Source organism: Parasteatoda tepidariorum, chromosome 4, assembly GCF_043381705.1.
Source record: "Parasteatoda tepidariorum isolate YZ-2023 chromosome 4, CAS_Ptep_4.0, whole genome shotgun sequence".
Lineage (NCBI taxonomy): Eukaryota > Metazoa > Arthropoda > Arachnida > Araneae > Theridiidae > Parasteatoda > Parasteatoda tepidariorum.
In genome coordinates, this window is record NC_092207.1 from 11,275,118 (window position 1) to 11,293,901 (window position 18,784).

The window sequence follows — 18,784 nt, forward strand, 5'->3', positions numbered from 1 at the left end:
TTTCCTTCAAGATGTTATTTGAGTTTTCCAGAGAAAGCTTGTCCGGAGGAAAATCCTCCAGGACTATAGCAATCTTGGTAGACCCAGTTGCACAGGCAAAAGAGACCCCAGATTGGAGGCCCCCGGTTGGATCCCCCTCTCCAGCTCGGCTATCCCCACTAGGGGGAACCACTCCGCTGGATTGAGCTTTCCTCCCAGGAACAACATCCTCCCTGGGCTTCTTTCCGGTTTGGGTTGGCGCATTGGGAGAGGGTGTTGCATCAGAAGACCTAGGTCTCTTAGCTCCTCCACTCGCCGCAATGGCCCTCATTTTTCTCAACTTCTTCTTCCGGCTCTTGGACAGTCCAATGGTACCAGACACACTGTCCCCCGAGTGCCTCTGGGGACCAGAGACTTCTACAGAGGAAGGGCCTGAACCTTTGGACGCCTCACCAGCATCCGAAGCAGACTGCAAAGCAGCGGTATTAGCACTGGGCTCACCCGAGGGCTTACCATATGCTACTGGAGACTGTATTACACTTTTCGAAAAGGAACCTCTGCCTAATTCCTGAACGCATCCCTTGTTAACGGATCCCTTGCGCGACGGATGATGCCGTATCCAAGGTTATCTTTTCGCTCATCATGATGTTTGCCTGCCATTTAGTTACCCAGTGAGGGGTATCCAGGGGGCACCACGTGGAGGCGGCAGGCATTACCCCCCTATATGAATATTAGGAGATGTCTACTATTATGTTAAATAAGTTAATATAGTTTTACAATTCACCATCAAAATTCTAATATTAAAGACAAAAATTTTACATGCATAACAATTGTTATGACATATACATACCTGCTAACTTTTACGCATTGCCCGTAAAATTTTATTTCTATATTTAAAGTGGTAGTAAAATGTATGCTTTCTATATATTCCTTGCACTTATAAACTAAATTTATGATCTTATTGATCACCACTATTTTTAAAAAAATTTAAGCATGTATATAAATATGAAATACTGATGTAATAGTCCGTAGAAGCCTCCTAAAATTACAACTTAAGTTTCTCCCTAAAAGTGTAATTTGCATTCCATTTTACTACCACTGGGGAAAATCATCCTCGAAAGGATTAAGAGTTGGCAGGTATGCATATGACAACAGCCACATTTTTTTGAGAGCTAAAATATCCTTTGCTGTTTAAGTATGCAGCATTTTATGGAAAAAAGCAAAATGGGAGACACATTTTCTTATTTCTGGCATCAATACAGAAAAGTGAAAATAACATCATTTCGCCTTATTTCTTTTTGCAATTGTTATTATGCTTAGAAAGTAACTGAGTTGGAACCTTGGTCAAGTCATTTTATTATTTACACAAGGAAAGTTCTTCTTCTATTCTTAGAACTCATGTCACATACTTCAAAAGAATGTACCTTTTGTTGACCTGTACCACCATACCCTTTTGTTTTCCTTTTTAACATCTTGCCATTGGAATCAATATTTAGTGTTATCAATGGCATCAACAACTACAATTGCATGATACTTTATCTTCAAGTCTTTCATATTTTCGTATAGTGACAAGCTCGCTATTTTGATAATTTCGCCTGTATTGGAGTATATTATAATAAACTTTTACTATACTATTTGAAATTTGTATTCATGAATTTGTTTCTAACTTCATTTTTTTTTTCTTGTAGTTTATCGAAAGATGTTTTCTGTTTTCGAAAATGAAAATATTTGTTTTGAAGATGAGAAGAGCAAAATAGGGAAATTTTTTAACATAGATAGCGACTCTATTATAAGTGATATTTTACAATTGATAATTAAAGAAGAAATATACACTAATTCTTCCGAAGGGAAGAAATATGATTGAAAGATATTTTCTATTTATATCACTTTACTATTTTAGTGAAATGAATTTTCACACTCGTTTTTTTTCATTAATTTATCAAGAATGCAAAATACAAAATGAATAATTCAAAAATCATTCGTTTTTTGTAAAACAGTATTAATGAATCTAGTCAAAATGTTTAAACAGTATTTTTTGTGATGATGCATTTTACAAATTAATATAAAAGTATTTTGTAAGTACTTATATGTAGCTATTTTATGAAGCTATGGCAGTCAAGAGAGTTATCATTTTATAAAGTTTATTAAATTAAATGCATTGGTATTATAACTTCAAATTCACTTTTATTTAAAGGGAATAAAACACATGTCCAAGTACAATTTACAGTTAGTTTCTGTAGAATTACATATCTTCACATTTTAAAATTTTATTGTTGAAATGTTAGTGCAATGCCATCACTTGCAATAATTTATGTAAGACTGTTTGTTTACCTTTTGAATGGATTTGACTCTCATGTTTGTCATTAATGTTATAATTTTCTCTATATTGCTTTTTCGATTTTTTTTTGTTTGTAAAAAGTGCCATTAATCTTTTCACACCAATTATTTTGAGTATTGCACCAACTTTTGATTAAATATAACCTAATTACCTCTGATAAAATAAATTCTTTCGCTAAAAAAAAAAAGGAAATAAAGAAAGATGACACTCTACACCGTTGAAGTCCATTCCTTGTGTTATGAAGATTGCACTACTTTACATGAGAATCTAATCATTGATCAAATTTTTTGCATTTTATACATATAAGTTTTAAAAATGAGAGTAATTATGAAGCTTTATTTTTCATTATTTCGCTATAGTTTTATATTTCAATACACTTTTGCATTGCTAATTTCTGTTAGAGTTCCTCTACAAGTTTGTATTGTATCATTTTAATAATTTTTATTTATTTATTTTAATTTTTTTATAAAAAAGAATTTTTGTACTCTTAGCAATACACTTTACACTATGAACAGTAAATCCTTGCCTATGTTTCATTTGTTGATTGAGTTGTAATTTTTATTTAAATAAAGTTGTGAACTAAAGTTCTATTTGTTTATTTATTTTCTTTTTGTGAATTATTAGTTTAGAGTCCCCAACTCTCACCAACTGACACGATTGATTCACAATCATCTTTGAATCTTCATGTGACATGATATTATTCACTTAAATGTGTGTATTGTACGGCTTTCAGGAGTCCTCCTCCAGATATTTCAGACATTGCTTCGCTTTATGGTGGATGCTATGGTTACAAGGAAAAATTACTTTGAATAGGAGTGTTGAGTGTATAAAATTCAAAGATGATCTATTGTTTTAAATAATAACAAAAATTTATATACTTTTAGTCTGGAGGAGTTCTCCTTACAGCTGCACAATACAAAGAATATTTTTCTATATTGTATATAGGTAAATAACTCCTTTCCCTTAAAGATTTCCTTTGTAATTCTCTTGAAATTCATTTGTGAATCCTAATTACTTTTCTTGATAATAAATTGTATCTGAAAAAAAAATTACTGGATAACAAATTTAATAAATTTGTTTTTATACTAATATGATGTGTTACAGATTTAGTAAATACAGCTTTTATAATATGATTTATCTTTTAATGACTTGCTAATTTTTCAGTTTTGTGGTCTGAAACCTGATTAATATTTCTCGCTAAAGTTTTTATGACAAAAGTTCAAAATAATAATAATAGAAAATAAATAAATGAGTTAAAATTTTGAACGTTTATTTTATATTCATTTCAACTTTACTTACAAATTAAGTTCTTGTCTGGACTTAAAATATTTGGACTAGATTTGTAATAATAATTTAAATTCAATTTAATTTTGAAAAGTAGCATATCAAAGATTAACAGTCTTTATTAACCTAAATATCTTTTTTAAGTGATTTTTTTTTAAATAATTAAAATTAATGTTGATTGGTTGGTGTCGTGTCATGGACAGAAAATAATTTTAAATGTGATCAAATGTCCTATATACAACATCTTCAATTTGAAGGCAATTTTCTTCATATAAGTCGGCCCACGGATTGTCACTTATTTGCTCTAATTGCGCCAGTATAGCGGGACAGTTGAAAAGATGTATGGGGGTTAGTTTTATGTCTGGGCAATTTTTGCAGCGGCAGAAAGTCCTTGTTCCGTCACCATGAATCTTCATCCCCCTAAAGTGTCCTGTCTGGAGTCTTGTTAGTGTGCTGGTGAGAGTTCTATTGGTACTGATTTCAGGTATTTGGTGTTTGATTTGGATTTTCCTATCATTGAATTTTGCTTTAGTCACTGAATTGATATCGCTGAGAGTGACATGAGTAACATTACACTAATTCATTAAATTAAAAAAAAATTAATGTTGTTCTGCATTGCATAATTGCTGAATCTGACTAGTTAAAAATTGTATTTACAATGTTGGTTTATTACCAAACCTACAAATTATCATGAAAAGCTATATTTACATAAAGATAATATTTGTGATGTAAAATTACAGCTTGATAAAATAATTTTTAATTATCACAGAACAAATAAAATTTTAATAGAACAGATGTTAATATAATACATCAAGTAAAAGTTTGTTGATTTTAACAAATAATTACAACCTTATTTATAACTTTTATTAGTTTCACGCTAATGACTATTTAATATATGTGCCTGGAGAAAAATTATATATTTTGTTTCTTGAGAATCATGACAAATTTTTTGGTACAATAAAAATAAGCGATATCTTAATTGGAGCTTTCTTTCTCTTTTGCTATCAACTTATAAAAAATGTGATATGATTTAGACTTATGTATTTCTTCTGTGATTAGCTATGCATGATCATTTAACTTTCATATTATTTAGAGAAATATATAAATGTGCAAACCACCTGATAACAGGCTTACTAATCTTGGTATGATTTAACTAGAAATATTAAATCATATTCTCTTTTAATGAAAATTATTTCTAGTTTGTATTAACTAATTCTGCCAAATGTTACCCTTCCATATAAAAGAAAAATTAAGATTAAGGCAACATGAATTTTTATCTTGAATTCCATATGGGGAGGGGATGACTTATTTTTTATAATTCTTGCTTTTATTAATTTCTAGTTAGCAACATAGTTAGTATAACACCCCCTACAGTAATTTGTACAGATAACTGTTGGAATATGTGTTGTAAGGTTGTTATGTCTCAATTTCTCTGCATATATTTTTTTGATATATATATATCAGGGTGCGTAACCAAATTATTCAACAAAAAATACGCATCTTTTAAGCGCTTTTCAAGCACTCAAATAATATTTTTAAGCACTTTAAAAAAATATCACAATTAGGCAGGGTTGGAAAGTTTTTTGACAATCGACGGTTTTAACAGTGACGTCAACAAAAAAAAAAATCTTTTGGCATTGTTTTTGACAATTGTCGGAATTTTTGAATCATATAAATCGAATGACGTTTTCATATGCTACGAACTGACGATGTGCCGCAATCAACTGGGGTTGAATTAAGTGTGAAAACGTTGAATAGAACTATGTGATTTTTTGGTTTAGAATCATCTCATCTTTCTTTACAACAGGTGCTTTTAAAAACATTTTACAATGGTTAAAAAAAAGTTATATCTTTGCCAATAAAATATGAAAAAACTAGGAGATCTATTAAAATATTGGATAAAACCTCGGTTGGTGAAAATATTGTGGACAAATCTTGTATGAATTCAAAATTTGTAGGATAAAATTTGCTACGGAATCTATTATGAACAAAATACCATCAGAATTTTTTAAAAAAAAATTTACTTACTGAAAACTTACTTTTAAAAAAATCTACTTATTCCAAAGACTTTGTAATAGAACCAAATTTTCAAAAAANAATAGAACCAAATTTTGAAAAAGAAAAAAAATGGCTAGAGCAAACTAAATAAGCATAACATGTTATTTATTTGAGACATAGATATAGCAAAAAAAATTTTAAGGTGTAAAAATACTCCTTGAATACAATTTCATTATAGATTACTGATGTCCTACTATGGACTGATTGAAAAAAACATGGTTTCCAGTAGGACACCGAAGTCAAGTATCGCTGGCTGCTGTCCGTAAGCGGGTGGGTCGCCACTTAGATTAGCCCGAGTAGGGACTGAGGGTGCGCGATATCAGTCCTCGTTAACACTGTTCTACCATAAAGTGCTCAACTTCGCATGAAGGTAGTCGAGCTACCAAAGTGAAGGAGCCATCCCCTCTGCAGAGGATCAAAATTGTTTCGGAATGTCTTCGGATCATCCTCGGGGATGTTTCCCAGACCGCCGTCAATAGTCCATTGTGCAGCTTTCGCGCAAATTAAAGAAAGTACCTACCTATATATTACAAAAACCAATTTCATAAGGAAAGATAATTTTTATAGATTAAATAGAAGAGAACTATACTATTTTTGGCATATTTTGAATAAAAAAAATTTATTTAGATAAAATACAGTAAAATCTGAGGCCGGGATTGCCTGGTCGGTAGGGCGCTGGGCCCATGTCGGAGAGTTCGAACCCCACCGGCCGAAGACTCCTCCTAGTAAATGGTGACTGATGCACGTTAAATCTGTCGAGTCGCAAGGTCCTCCATGTTCCCACAAACAAATCAATACTTCTGGGGGTACTGGATTGGAGATCGATCGTTCTCTGATTGAGGTCAAAATTACGATCTGTGGATGAATGGGTTCGCCCTATAAACGGGTGCGGCAGAAGTTGAATTCTTGGCCAAAGATGGCGCAACTGGAAAACAAGAACAATCGCACCCCTCTGCCTAAAACAGGCATATGCCAACAAAAACAACAGTAAAATCCCACTCATCATTTTCCATGATTTTAAAGCATTATCAGAATTGAAATAAGTAACATTTCCGTCTTGTTCTTTAAATTTAAGTCCTCATCTTGATACTTAAGTCCTCATTCTGATACTTAACTGTTCAGTTGCACTATTTTTTATTAGTTTATATAACACAGCAATTGATGAGAAAATTGCTATTTGTGCTAATGTAGTACAGCATGGAATATATTGGAACACCATATAAAGATTATGCAAACATTAAATTATAAAACATAAAATTTTAACTTTTACACTTGGAACATAATTCCTGCTTCAGACCACCTAAGACTGGTTGGTGTTTTGGGCAAAAGGAAAAAAAAATATATAAATTTAGGGAATGCAGCTTTTGCTATATTTTTATTTCAGATACAAAGTATGAAAATGCACCTAAGTACTTTTTAAGGCATATTTTTAATCTTCAATGTGTTAAATACACTTGTAGAGGTATAAAAAATATCTCTAAATCAGAGAAATATGCAAAAAAAAAAAAAATCTTCATTTGACATATTTCTTTAATTTTTTAACCTAATTATCATCTTGATATATAGATTTTATGACAAAACAATTTTCTAAATTAAATGAAAACGACTATTTGAAAAATAGAATAAATTGCAGGTAAATCAAAGGAAAAAAACCCAGTAGAGTGAAAGTGCTTTGCATAAAAATCCTGCTTAAAAAAGAAATCTGACTTACGAAAATGTTAAAATTAAATTTTTTATCTCAAATGCTAATTTCACTAAATCTAAAGAAAAAAAAATGCTTTAAATATGAATGTTAAAATACCCACTACATACTCTTAACAAAACTTAGAAACTTTTTTAAAAAGAACAAAAAATAAGGATATTTTTTTAATAGATTCATATAGTTTAGACGAGAAAGTAGAGTATAAGTTTTGAAGATACTGATACCAATTCATTTCTAGTTTAAGGCAGCAAAGTAAATTAAAACCCATAAGATATTTAGTAAGGTTCTACTAATCATAAATAAAAACAATACAAAAATTTACACGTTTACGAAAATTTATATACAGCTGTAAAAACACTGATTAAAAATTTTAAAATACTTATGCCAATTTATTTGCAGCAGGGGTGTACCACCTATGGCCCGTCAGACAAAACTGGTCTCTAAAATTCATGACTTTACCCAATAACTGATTAATGAAATATCAATAAAAATACATAAAGTTGTTCTAATGATCTTTGTATATAACTGAAGAATAGTTTTTTTTTACTGGTCATCCGATTCTCTTATGTAACTTATTGTTTCAGTACAAGCCTGAACTCATTTGTAACTATTTTATATCTCAACTTTTATTTATAGCCATGAAATCTGTGCTTGTAGGAATTTTACATGTTATTATATGTAATAACACTTTCAATTAATATCTAAATACACCTTACGATTACATATCGAACATTCTCATGTTATTCTTCCATGTGGCATTTTTTTAGTTTCTTTGGCTTACTATTAAAAAGGTTATACATGTTTGATGTCTAGTTTAATGTATTAGGACAAATTACCTGAGATTTATCAGAGATCTCTAAAGACTTGTTAGTGATCTGATAGTCATCTCTTTAGAATAAAAACAATACAAAAGTTAAGAAATGCATGATTTACTTCCATTCGAAACAATTCATATTCTAACAGAGTTGAACAATTTCATAGAAAAACTCCTATAATATTCGGTGTTTATTGATACAAAATAAAGAGAGAAAATGAAATTTCCCTTATAAATTTACACATGAAAACTGAAAGTTCAAACAAAGTTTTAGATCATTACATAATAATGGCGTGTATACGAAAAATTCGAGAACAATCGATCATCTCTTCGCCAATATTCACGAAACAAATGACCGGAAACGACATCTCACAAATTGTTTATTTCAGTCAGTTACTTATCGAATCTTGGCATTACAGGGAGAATAAGATTTCCAAACGATGAATCTTGAGGGATGAAACTTGCAAATGAATTCGCATGAGCGTGTTGCAGAGCGGTTCTTTGATTTTTATTAAGTCCTTGGTAATCTATAGAAGAATTTGACGGTGTTGGAACAGCTGAACTACTAGATGAAGGAGTTACGCCCGGAGTTAAAGTAGGAGCAACTGGAGAAGCAGGATTACTGTTTATTGTACCAGTTGTTTGTTGCTTTAACATCAACTTCTTTTTCAATTGAAGTTCTTCCAAAATTTTTCGATTTTGTTCTTGTTTTGCGTTTGGTTGTTGAAATGATGACATATCAGATTTTACCAAGATTTTTACTGCAATAATATTTAAACTAGATATGAAATTCTGTCACAGAGATCTCAATCTGAATAATGTATCACAAGGATTAAACTCGCTGGATTAAACTCATTTATTTCAGTTGGTAATGAAACTCCATTCTTTATCTTTGTGCGTGATGCAACATTTGCTTATAGCTTTCAAAAATTAGTGTAAGATATTAATTGAAAATTTTTTTTCCTCATATTATTGGCAACAGTAAGCTTGACTACGAAACGAAACGTAAACAATCGTGAATGGTGCTCTATTGTGGTAATATCACGAAATTTTGAAAATATGGTTCATTATTCCGAAAAGAATTATTCGGATAGAGAAAGGTAAACTCCCTCTTTATGTCATAAAAATTTATTTCATAGTCTATTCTGTTTTTTTAAAGTATTAAATTCCATTCAATGATAATTAGGTGGATTTGCATCTATCCTGCATACATCAATAGCAAAAAAACAACTGCTGAAGGACGACGTATTAGCAAAGAAAAGGTAAAACAACTAAGATTTTTATATTTTGATTAATCCTTTCTTGTATTTTCATTTATTAATTAGAATTTCCGTATTACCGCTGTTATCAGAAGAAATAAATGTTAGGTTTTGTGATCACTGGCCTTTGTATAATTTGTCTACGGTAAGAACTCCACCCGCCACAAAGCCTGAGGCCATCTGCTGATATGGAAAAAAGAATAGCGCATTTCAGGAAGGTGAGCTTCTTTTCACTCTAGGGCTAACACAATAAACCGAATAAAAAGATTCCCTTTCTCTTGCTGAGCCAAAACTTGTCATAAACAATGATTCCATACCCCTACTTGAAATAGTTATACCTCATTACCATAGTCACTGCCACGGGTCCGGACAAATGGCCAGGGGAGTTCTTACTGTAGGCAAATATCCATAATTTTGTTTGTATACTAAGCAAAGTTGGCAAGTTTCTGCCGAGGTGGTTAAAACCACTGGTAGAAACCGGTTAAAACTGGCATGGCAGAAACCCGTTCATGCCACATTTGTGGCAGAAATTCAGAAAATGACGTAAAAGTAAGTACTGAGATTGACATACAATGGATAATTCATAGAAAAGAACAATAGAATGTGTATCAAAGTACAATCTATTTACAAAATTATCACCATTCAAAATCAAATATTACATTGTTTGCACTCTGCAGTAATCTATAACCAACGGCAAGTTTTGATGCAGTTTCTAAACCTGAACAATTTCTCAATTTGCTATACACAAACGAGAAATTTGAGAAGATTCTCTCAAGTTCAGCAGAACTAGCAGGCATTTCCATCAAGGAGCAAGCAAGATTTGTGAAACTTTCATCTATTGCATATTTTTTAAAACTGGACCACCAGGTAGCAGTCTAACCAATTATATTGCCTCTTGCATACAGCTAAGATTAAAAGTGTTACTTTTATAATAATTGGATTGTTGTCATGCAAATTATGTCTAAAAGAAACTATTTGAAAATAGCTCTATTCAGTTATGTTAAGAGTTAAATGATAATACAGTACAGAACCCGTTATCCGGAAATCAGAAAACCGGAAAACCAAAAAAGTGGAACGAAATTTGATACATTTTCCTGCCATTTTTTAAAAAAAAAATTTTTTTCCTCATAAGATTTTAGGATTTTTCTTTCTTTTTTGAAAGCTGTTTACCTTACCATCATTTTGGAAATAATCATTAGTATATTACTTCATCTATTTTTCTTCTTTTAAGATTATTTCCAACTATTTTTGTTTTTTTTTAGTTGGGTTTAACAATAAAAAAAAACGCCTTTTTTTATCGATTCAGAAAATTGGAAAAATCAGTTATCCGGAATAGCGATGGTCCCGATCATTCCGGATAATCGGTTCCCTACTGTAAATACTGAATTTCGGAGTTTAATGTAATAAACTAAAATCTAGTATTTATATTTATTATTACATTACTTTATTCTTTATTTCATATAAATATTTGATATACTGCACTCTTTATATTTAACATAAAAAAAATAATATATATTTACAAACAATGAATTAGAAAGTTTGTTGCAGTTACATGGAGTTTCATTTTTTAGTTTACTTAAACAAAATGTCATTAAGAAATTACTAGAACTAGTATAGACGTTTTTTTAGTTACTGCCAGTTTTCACCGGTTATAACCAGTTTCTGCCACTGGCATGGCAAAAACCAGTTTCTGCCGGCAAAAAGCCAACCCTGATATTAAGTATAAAAATATTTCCTTTACAAATTTTTGTTGACTAATGTGCTAAGTTTATTAAAACATTTTCAGAATACTCACCAAGTATTAGAAACTTTCGGGCAGCAACCCGCGAGAAACTAAGGGGGAAGATTTTCTTAATGTGATCTTAATTTTACACGCAATTAGGATCACTTTTAATAAAATAAATTGTTTTCGAAAAAGTTCTTCCTGTCAAATATAAAGATTTGATTTTAAATGTTACTAACTTCAGATTAAGTAACTTTTTTGTTGTAAATTGTTGTTTCTAACATGTTTTCTTTTGACAGAAGAGGAAGTCATAATGATAAAAAACTAATCTGCAAAAAAAAAGTAGATCTAACATAATATTTCAGTTTCCTATTTTAAAAACTAAAATAGTTAATTATGTTATTGACTTACAAAAAATTATTTGTTTTTCAGTACTAATAAATGTTTTCTCATTTATAAAAGTATCAAATTGTCCACCTCCTTTCAATTATTAAAATGATAATGTAGTTGCAAAATTTCCTATGATGAAGAATTAATTTATTTCAACAGAATTTTAAAAATTCGGGTCTTGTCTGCATATTAAAAAAAAGGCATGTGAGAAGTGTTCGGTACATCCATAAAAAATATGCCTCTTTCAAAATTTGTAACTTAAACTAAATTTTCTTTTGTAATCTGTATATAAAGTTATTAATGCATTTCTTGTCTTTCTATATCTGTAAAATTATGTATCATTATATCTTTACCAGGGTTGGGTTTTTGACATCAAAAAGTGGTTTTTGACATGACAAGGGTATAANGCAAAGCAAACACTTTCAAGGCCATTTTACTGCATTCTGAAGTAGGGGGTGTAGTTCTATTTATAGCAGCGCAATGCAAAGCATCGTACTTCGGGAAAGCGTATATATACGCCTGCGGCAGTTAACACATCGTCTGGCCGAGACGTATATATACGCCCGCGGCAGTTAAGGGGTTAAAACATTTTCAGAATGATCACCAAGTATTGGAAACTTTCGGGCAGCAACCTGCGAGAAACTAAGGGGGAAGATTTTCTTAACGTGATCTTAATTTTACACGCAATTAGGATCACTTTTCAATAAAATAAATTGTTTTTGAAAAAGTTCTTCCTGTCAGATATAAAGATTTGATTTTAAATGTTACTAACTTCAGATTAAGTAACTTTTTTGTTGTAAATTGTTGTTTCTAACGTGTTTTCTTTTGACAGAAGAGGAAGTCATAATGATAAAAACCCAATCTGCAAAAAAAAAAAAAAAAAAGTAGATCTAACATAGTATTTCAATTTCCCTTTTTAAAAACTAAAATAGTTAATTATGTTATTGACTTTCAAAAAATTATTTGTTTTTCAGCACTAATAAATGTTTCCTCATTTATAAAAGTATCAAATTGTCCACCGCCTTTCAATTATTAAAATGATAATGTAGTTGCAAAATATCCTATGATGATGAATTCATTTATTTCAACAGAATTTTAAAAATTCGGGTCTTGTCTGCATATTAAAAAAAAGGCATGTGAGAAGTGTTCGGAACATCCTTAAAAAATATGCCTCTTTCAAATCTATAACTTAAATTAAATTTTCTTTTGCAATCTGTATATAAAATTGCTAATGCATTTCTTGTCTTTCTATATCTGTAAAATTATGTATCATTATATCTTTACATATCTATATTACAGTGTGTCGAGAATCCGACATGCCAAGAAATCAGAGATGTGTTAGATGCTGCTGCTTTAAAAATTGGAGTTGAGGTAAAATTGATTTTTGTAAATGCTTCATTTGATTTTATTTGGTATTTAGTATGATAAAGAAATTTGATTAGGCCATTCAAAGCTGTGATATATGAATGGTAAAGTGAATTGTAATTGTCTGCATTTTTGACACCAAAACTGTAGAATATACTGTTACACTTTTCTGGTCGTTGACTCTTAATTTTTTTTGTAAAATCAAGTTCGAATGCTTATAGTAAAAAATATTTTTCTTCAAAATGTAATTGCATATGCAATGTATGCTGATTTAAATTAGCAAGATTCTGATAAAGAAGTATGTAAAAAAAAAGTAGTAAAAGAAATAATAGCTTGAAAATATTTGAGTTCTTAAAAAGTTCTTATTTTTGTTGAAAAATTTGGCTTCACAACCTGAATGTATTTTGTACAGAGTATCCACACACCTGGAAAGTCATGAATTTCGGTATTGAACAAAATTTGTCATGAAATGTCATAATTTGTACTATTTTTTAAAAAAAAATCATGGAAAGTCATGGATTTAGGTCGTCAAGAAATCTAATTTTTAAAATGGAATCCCCCACCCCCTAATTTTATAGTGTTTTGAATATCTGAATTTCTAACAAAATCACCACTCACAGTCATATTTTATTAAAATATGAAATGTTTTTATCATGTTCTTTAAAAATTATGGTATTCTCTCAAAAAATTAAAGAAAAAACATCATTTCTCGAGCAAATTATCTTTTAAACATCTGTGATTTCAGAATTTTTATTATTATTGATTTTTTATTTTATCAATTTAAAATTCCATCTGATGCAAGCCTGTCATTAGTGAATTTTTTTAAAAATTCCGAAATGAGAACAGAAAAATCAGGAGTATTTCTTTCCTTTCCGATGAACAAGAAAGGTATCTTTAGAATATAATTCTTCTATTTTATTGCTTCAACTCTTTCTTTACTCAGTTTTTAAAATCAGTAAATATGAAGAGGCAGAATATAACAGTTTTGGTTATACCTATCATTTCAATTAATGTTACAATGCTTTTTTAAATTTATTGTTGTGTTTTTATCGGAGAAATTAGTAACTTCGTTAAGTCATGAAAAATTCTAGGAATTAGTCATGGAAAGTCATGAATTTGAAAATCTAAAATGTAGCAGTAGCCCTGCTTGCAGAATAATATTTCTTTGCATATAACGTTTTTTGTTTCTTCATAGAACAAACTGTATACCAGAGAACAAAATAAAGACAGTGTTGTATTCAGAGGACGTGTTCGAGTTCAGCTAAGAAATGATGATGGATCTTTAATGAATCCCAAATTTCAATCAAGTAATGAATCACTCTTATTTTTCTTACCATTTTTCTGTAACATTTCTGAAATTTTTTCTTACATTATTTTTATCAATCCAATCTGAGACAGGATTGGCAAGCTTTTGAAGCGAGACACATGGTGCGTAGCATTTTTAAAAAAGTGCTTATTTTATATTTTCGTTTTTTAAAATCCCTTAAAGGTGCTTTTTTCATTAGGTGTTTTAAAAAGGTGCTTAATTTTTCCTTTTAGAAAAGGAGATTTTTTTACCTTGTCCATTTTCTCCACATTTTATGCTAAAGCCTGATTTTCTCATTGTTCTATTCAACATTTTCACAATTCATTCAAGCATCATGGTGTGAGCGTTTTCTAAAGGTGCTAATTCTCGATTTTTGTTCTTTAAAAGCCCTTAAAGTTGCCAATTTTTCCTTTCAAAAATGATTTTTTTTTCTTTACCAAGTCGATTTTTGCCACATATTATGCAAAAGCGTGCTTTTCACATTGTTCTATTCAACTTTTTCACAACTCATTTCGGCGTAACGTCGGTCCATAGTGTATGAAAGCATCAATCATTTTACATGTTTGATGAAATACTTGTGAGTCTGTATGTGCGTCTACTGAGCTGGGCTAGGCAAAATAATTGCCTTCGCATGTGCAACTCTGCTGCATTTTGCAAGATATTCTCAATTTCAGACTTAATTTTCCACCGTACTGATATTGAACCGATCATTTTATAATGGCTAATATAATCTAGAAGAGTTCTTTGTCAGGAAATAGTTATTTTCTCATGATCATCTAAAGTCTTGGAAAATTATTTTGCAATTTGTTAATTGCTTAAAAATATTTTTTGAGTGCTTAAAAAGTACTTATTTTTTGGTGAAAGATTTGGCTACGCACCCTGACCACAATCTATTTCGGCGTACCGTTAGTCCATAGCGTATAAAAGCGCCAATCATTTGACATGTTTGATGAAATACTTGTGAGTTCACATGTACGTGTGTGCAACTCTGCTGTATTTTGGAAGATATTCTCAATTTTAGGCTTTATTTTCCACCCTCTGATATCAAACAGAAAAATCTCTTGATCATTTTATAGTGGCTAATATAACCAAGAAAAAGAGTTCTTTGTCAGAAACTAGTTATTTTTATCATGATCATGTTAAGTCTGTGAGAATTATTTTGCATTTAGTTAATGTATATAGTACTTAAAAATATCTTTTGAGTGCTTAAAAAGTACTTTAAAGGTACTTATTTTTTGTTGAAAGATTTGGCTATGCACCCTGTGGACAGTTTTAACCATGGTCAAAATTCTATTATATTTTTCTTTTATTTCAAATAATTAAAATTTAAATGAAAAGTGTATCTTAACTCATAAAGAACTAAATTTTTTAAAAAAATTTATAAAAGGTATTTGAAGATATGTGTCTTAAGATTATTGATAAAATATGATAATGTATTTTCACGGCTTGGTTGTGCAGAACTACTGATTTGCTATTTTATGCTTTGACACGATGAGACTGATTACTACAGTGCTATTCTGTATGCACTTGTGGTTTGTGTTAATTTGAGTTAAAACTAGATAATATAGCATTGGTTCTTCATTCAGTTTATCTTTAATTACAAATCTTTGATAAATTATTTACAATATGTATTTAGTTGTATGATTATATGCATATATTTAGTTGTAATGTAATAAATATAGATGCTGAATGACTATTGATAACAAAATAAATGTGTACAGCACAAAAATTTTTACACACATTTTAATATTTTTAATTGCGAAATTTTAATTTTTAGTTTTATCGCAAATCAAGACTTAAAGGCATGCAAGAATCAGTTTTTAATAATTTATATTATTGAAATTTATTTAATTTATATTATTATCTAATGTGTTATCAATACATTAAAATATTTTATATACATGTAACTAATAGCCAAAATTAATTGTAAATTATAAAGAAAATTTTGCTAAAAAAATTTTGTCTGCAGTATCATAACATAAGAAAGTAGGTTTTTGATAATTTTTACCTCTTAACCCTGAACTGAGATAACCCTGTCCCAAATTTATCTTGTCATCAAGAGCAAAGTGATCTGTTTTGAACCATTACTGGTATGTTCTATTAAGAAAATGACTTTTGGCATACGTAGTTAGTATTTAAAAAAAAATTTCATAATATAATAATTTCAGTTAATTCTTGTCAAGAAATGCAAAAATATTTCTTTTAATACTTTTTTGATGAAGCTATTGTTTTTGTAAATTAAAGAAAGTGTATGTATAAATGTAATGTTAATAATAACTGATAATGTACAATTCAAATTTAAAATTTGAGATATTATCGAACAGAATTTTTTTTGTTGCTCTGTCAAGATGTTATCAAACTAGTATTTTGTAATTGTCAAAAAGTATTTAATATAAATGAGCAAGAAAAAAAAAAACTTACTAAATTTTGACCTAATGAATTAGGTTTTCACTGACCAGGGGTTCTAGCAGTTGACATTCTTATAATTTAGTGCTGGATATGTTTTAAGTTATGTAATCAGACACTCATTTGTTATATTTTGGACTACCATTTTTATGTATTCAGATTTTTGACTCTCAAAATTTAAGGAGCAGCCACAATCTAGAAAATTGTTTTAAATAAGGAATGTGGTTAAAAAATGGTAAAAAAGTAGTTTGCAAGAAAAAGAATTTAAAAAATTTTTACTTAAAAGGTGTACAATCAATTTCATATTAAGTTTAGGTATTGTCAATTCAATTTACATTATTTAAAGCATCGAAAGGTGTATGTCTTAAAATTAAAAAAAAATTCATTCATTAAGTAAAATATTTAATTATTATAAAAATTTTTTGAATAGAATTATCGTTGTATAAATTAGATTTTAATGTGCAAAATGTTCTTACATTACATTAGCTTTCTTACATTAGCTTAATTCTTACATTACATTAATTCTTACATTAGCTTAAACTTGAGACTTCTTTCCTGAATAAATAATTCGAAATCTATTTTTAAGATTACAGTATTTACTTATTATTATTATAGATATTATTATTATAGATTTTAATCAGTGTATTTACTTTTTACCCTTCAAAATATTATAATAACATTTTAGTGTGTGAAAATCTGGTCATTACTTCTAAAGTTATTCAGTGTGCTTTTAGCACTGATTTATTCAGATGTTTATTTAAATTATTGTAAATTAGTGGGTTTCAGACTAAAAAATAATTAGTGCCATCCTAAACAAAATGTTTAAGTTACAGTTGAACAGGAATCATAATTACTAATACTATATACATTAATAAGAATTTTGTTAAATAAGTAGTTTATTAGATATNGTGTGCTTTTAGCACTGATTTATTCAGATGTTTATTTAAATTATTGTTACTTTCCATACAGTTGAACAGGAATCATAATTACTAATACTATATACATTAATAAGAATTTTGTTAAATAAGTAGTTTATTAGATATAAGAACTACTGATTTTTAAGTAAATCATTGAGATTGTTTTACGATCTTAGTCTTTTTCTTTAAAAGATTATATTAAAACTTAATGTGTAGGTATTTTATTGATTTTTCATGTATTTGAGTGCATTTCTTTTTTTTTTCAGGAAAAGATATTATGATGCATGTGGCTGAAATGATCCCAAAATTAAAAAGCAGAAGCCAGAGTAAAACAGCAGATCAGTCGCAAAATGTTCAAAGCTCTAAGAAGGGAAATAAAAAGAAAAGAAAATGAATTTTGTAATTAACTATAATATTTCATTTAATTTTTGTTTATAAAAGTTTAATAATAAGCTGAATGGTTTATTTTCTTTCAATAAACTTTTGAAGGGATAAAATTTGAATTGTAAATTAAGGAAAATAAATTATTACTTGAACCAGAAAAAAATAGTTCTTATGTTTTGGCTTTAATTAATAAATGAGTTTTTTTCTCTCTGCAATAAATATAAAGTTTAATGGAAGAACATGTTATTCGTCTATGACTCAAAATTTAGGATTTAAAAATGTGCTAGTTATAATTATAAAACAATAATTAGGCTATTTTTAGTTGGAAAATATGTTTTATAAACAATTTCTTGCTGCTGCTACTGTATTTTTTTAATCATGAAGCCTAATTTAAAATTTAGTACAAAACTGTGCAATAGAATTGTTAATTATGATATGCAACTTATTTAGTTGGATTGTAGTCCAAAAATATTATTAGAATATGATAAATAGATTTAGAATATAATAGGCAGATTTTATAGTTGTTACACATATGTAAAAAGTTATTCCTTCTATTTATTGGTTATTTTGAAGGAAAAAAAATAAAATCTGTAATATGTTTGTGTTTGCTTTAACTAAATTTAAAACTTTGTTTTTGGCAATTTGTATTAATATGTAATAGTAAAAAAATAGTATATGAAATTTTACAGGATACAGAAAATTTGATTCAAACAAATTAATTAAAAAGTGTAGAAAATTACATTATAAAGTGTACCAATTTATCTAGTTTTTACTTTTTATAACTTCTAAAATTTTTCCATGGTTGTTTACAAGCAGCAAAACTTTACAGCTGCCTGGTTTTCAAATTTAGGTAATTTAT

General features: G+C 29.1%; 2 protein-coding genes across 2 annotated transcripts in view; both read left to right on the plus strand.

Annotated features, from left to right (window-relative positions):
* The window catches only part of LOC107455940 (probable serine/threonine-protein kinase nek3), a gene marked incomplete in the record, with an annotated part of 14,154 nt that extends 11,249 nt beyond the window's left edge, over positions 1 to 2,905 (plus strand). Inside the window, 1 exon segment of the mRNA XM_043040178.2 lies at positions 1,668 to 2,905. Within this exon segment, the coding sequence (XP_042896112.2) occupies positions 1,668 to 1,843 (176 nt within the window).
* Positions 2,906 to 8,318: 5,413 nt separating this feature from the next.
* Positions 8,319 to 17,999, plus strand: LOC107455868 (signal recognition particle 19). Its single transcript, XM_043040176.2, has 5 exons — positions 8,319 to 9,275; positions 9,362 to 9,437; positions 12,847 to 12,918; positions 14,108 to 14,219; positions 17,808 to 17,999. Exons 1-5 carry the CDS (start codon positions 9,235 to 9,237, stop codon positions 17,933 to 17,935), a joined length of 429 nt encoding a protein of 142 aa, XP_042896110.1. The 5' UTR covers positions 8,319 to 9,234; the 3' UTR covers positions 17,936 to 17,999.
* The last annotated feature ends 785 nt before the right edge of the window (positions 18,000 to 18,784 follow it).

Coding starts and splice junctions, on each gene's coding strand:
- LOC107455868 (XM_043040176.2), top strand. CDS start 9,235: ATGGTTCATTATTCCGAAAAGAATTATTCGGATAGAGAAAG. Junction 9,438..12,846: donor GACGTATTAGCAAAGAAAAG/GTAAAACAACTA, acceptor TCTATATTACAG/TGTGTCGAGAATCCGACATG. Junction 14,220..17,807: donor GAATCCCAAATTTCAATCAA/GTAATGAATCAC, acceptor TTTTTTTTTCAG/GAAAAGATATTATGATGCAT.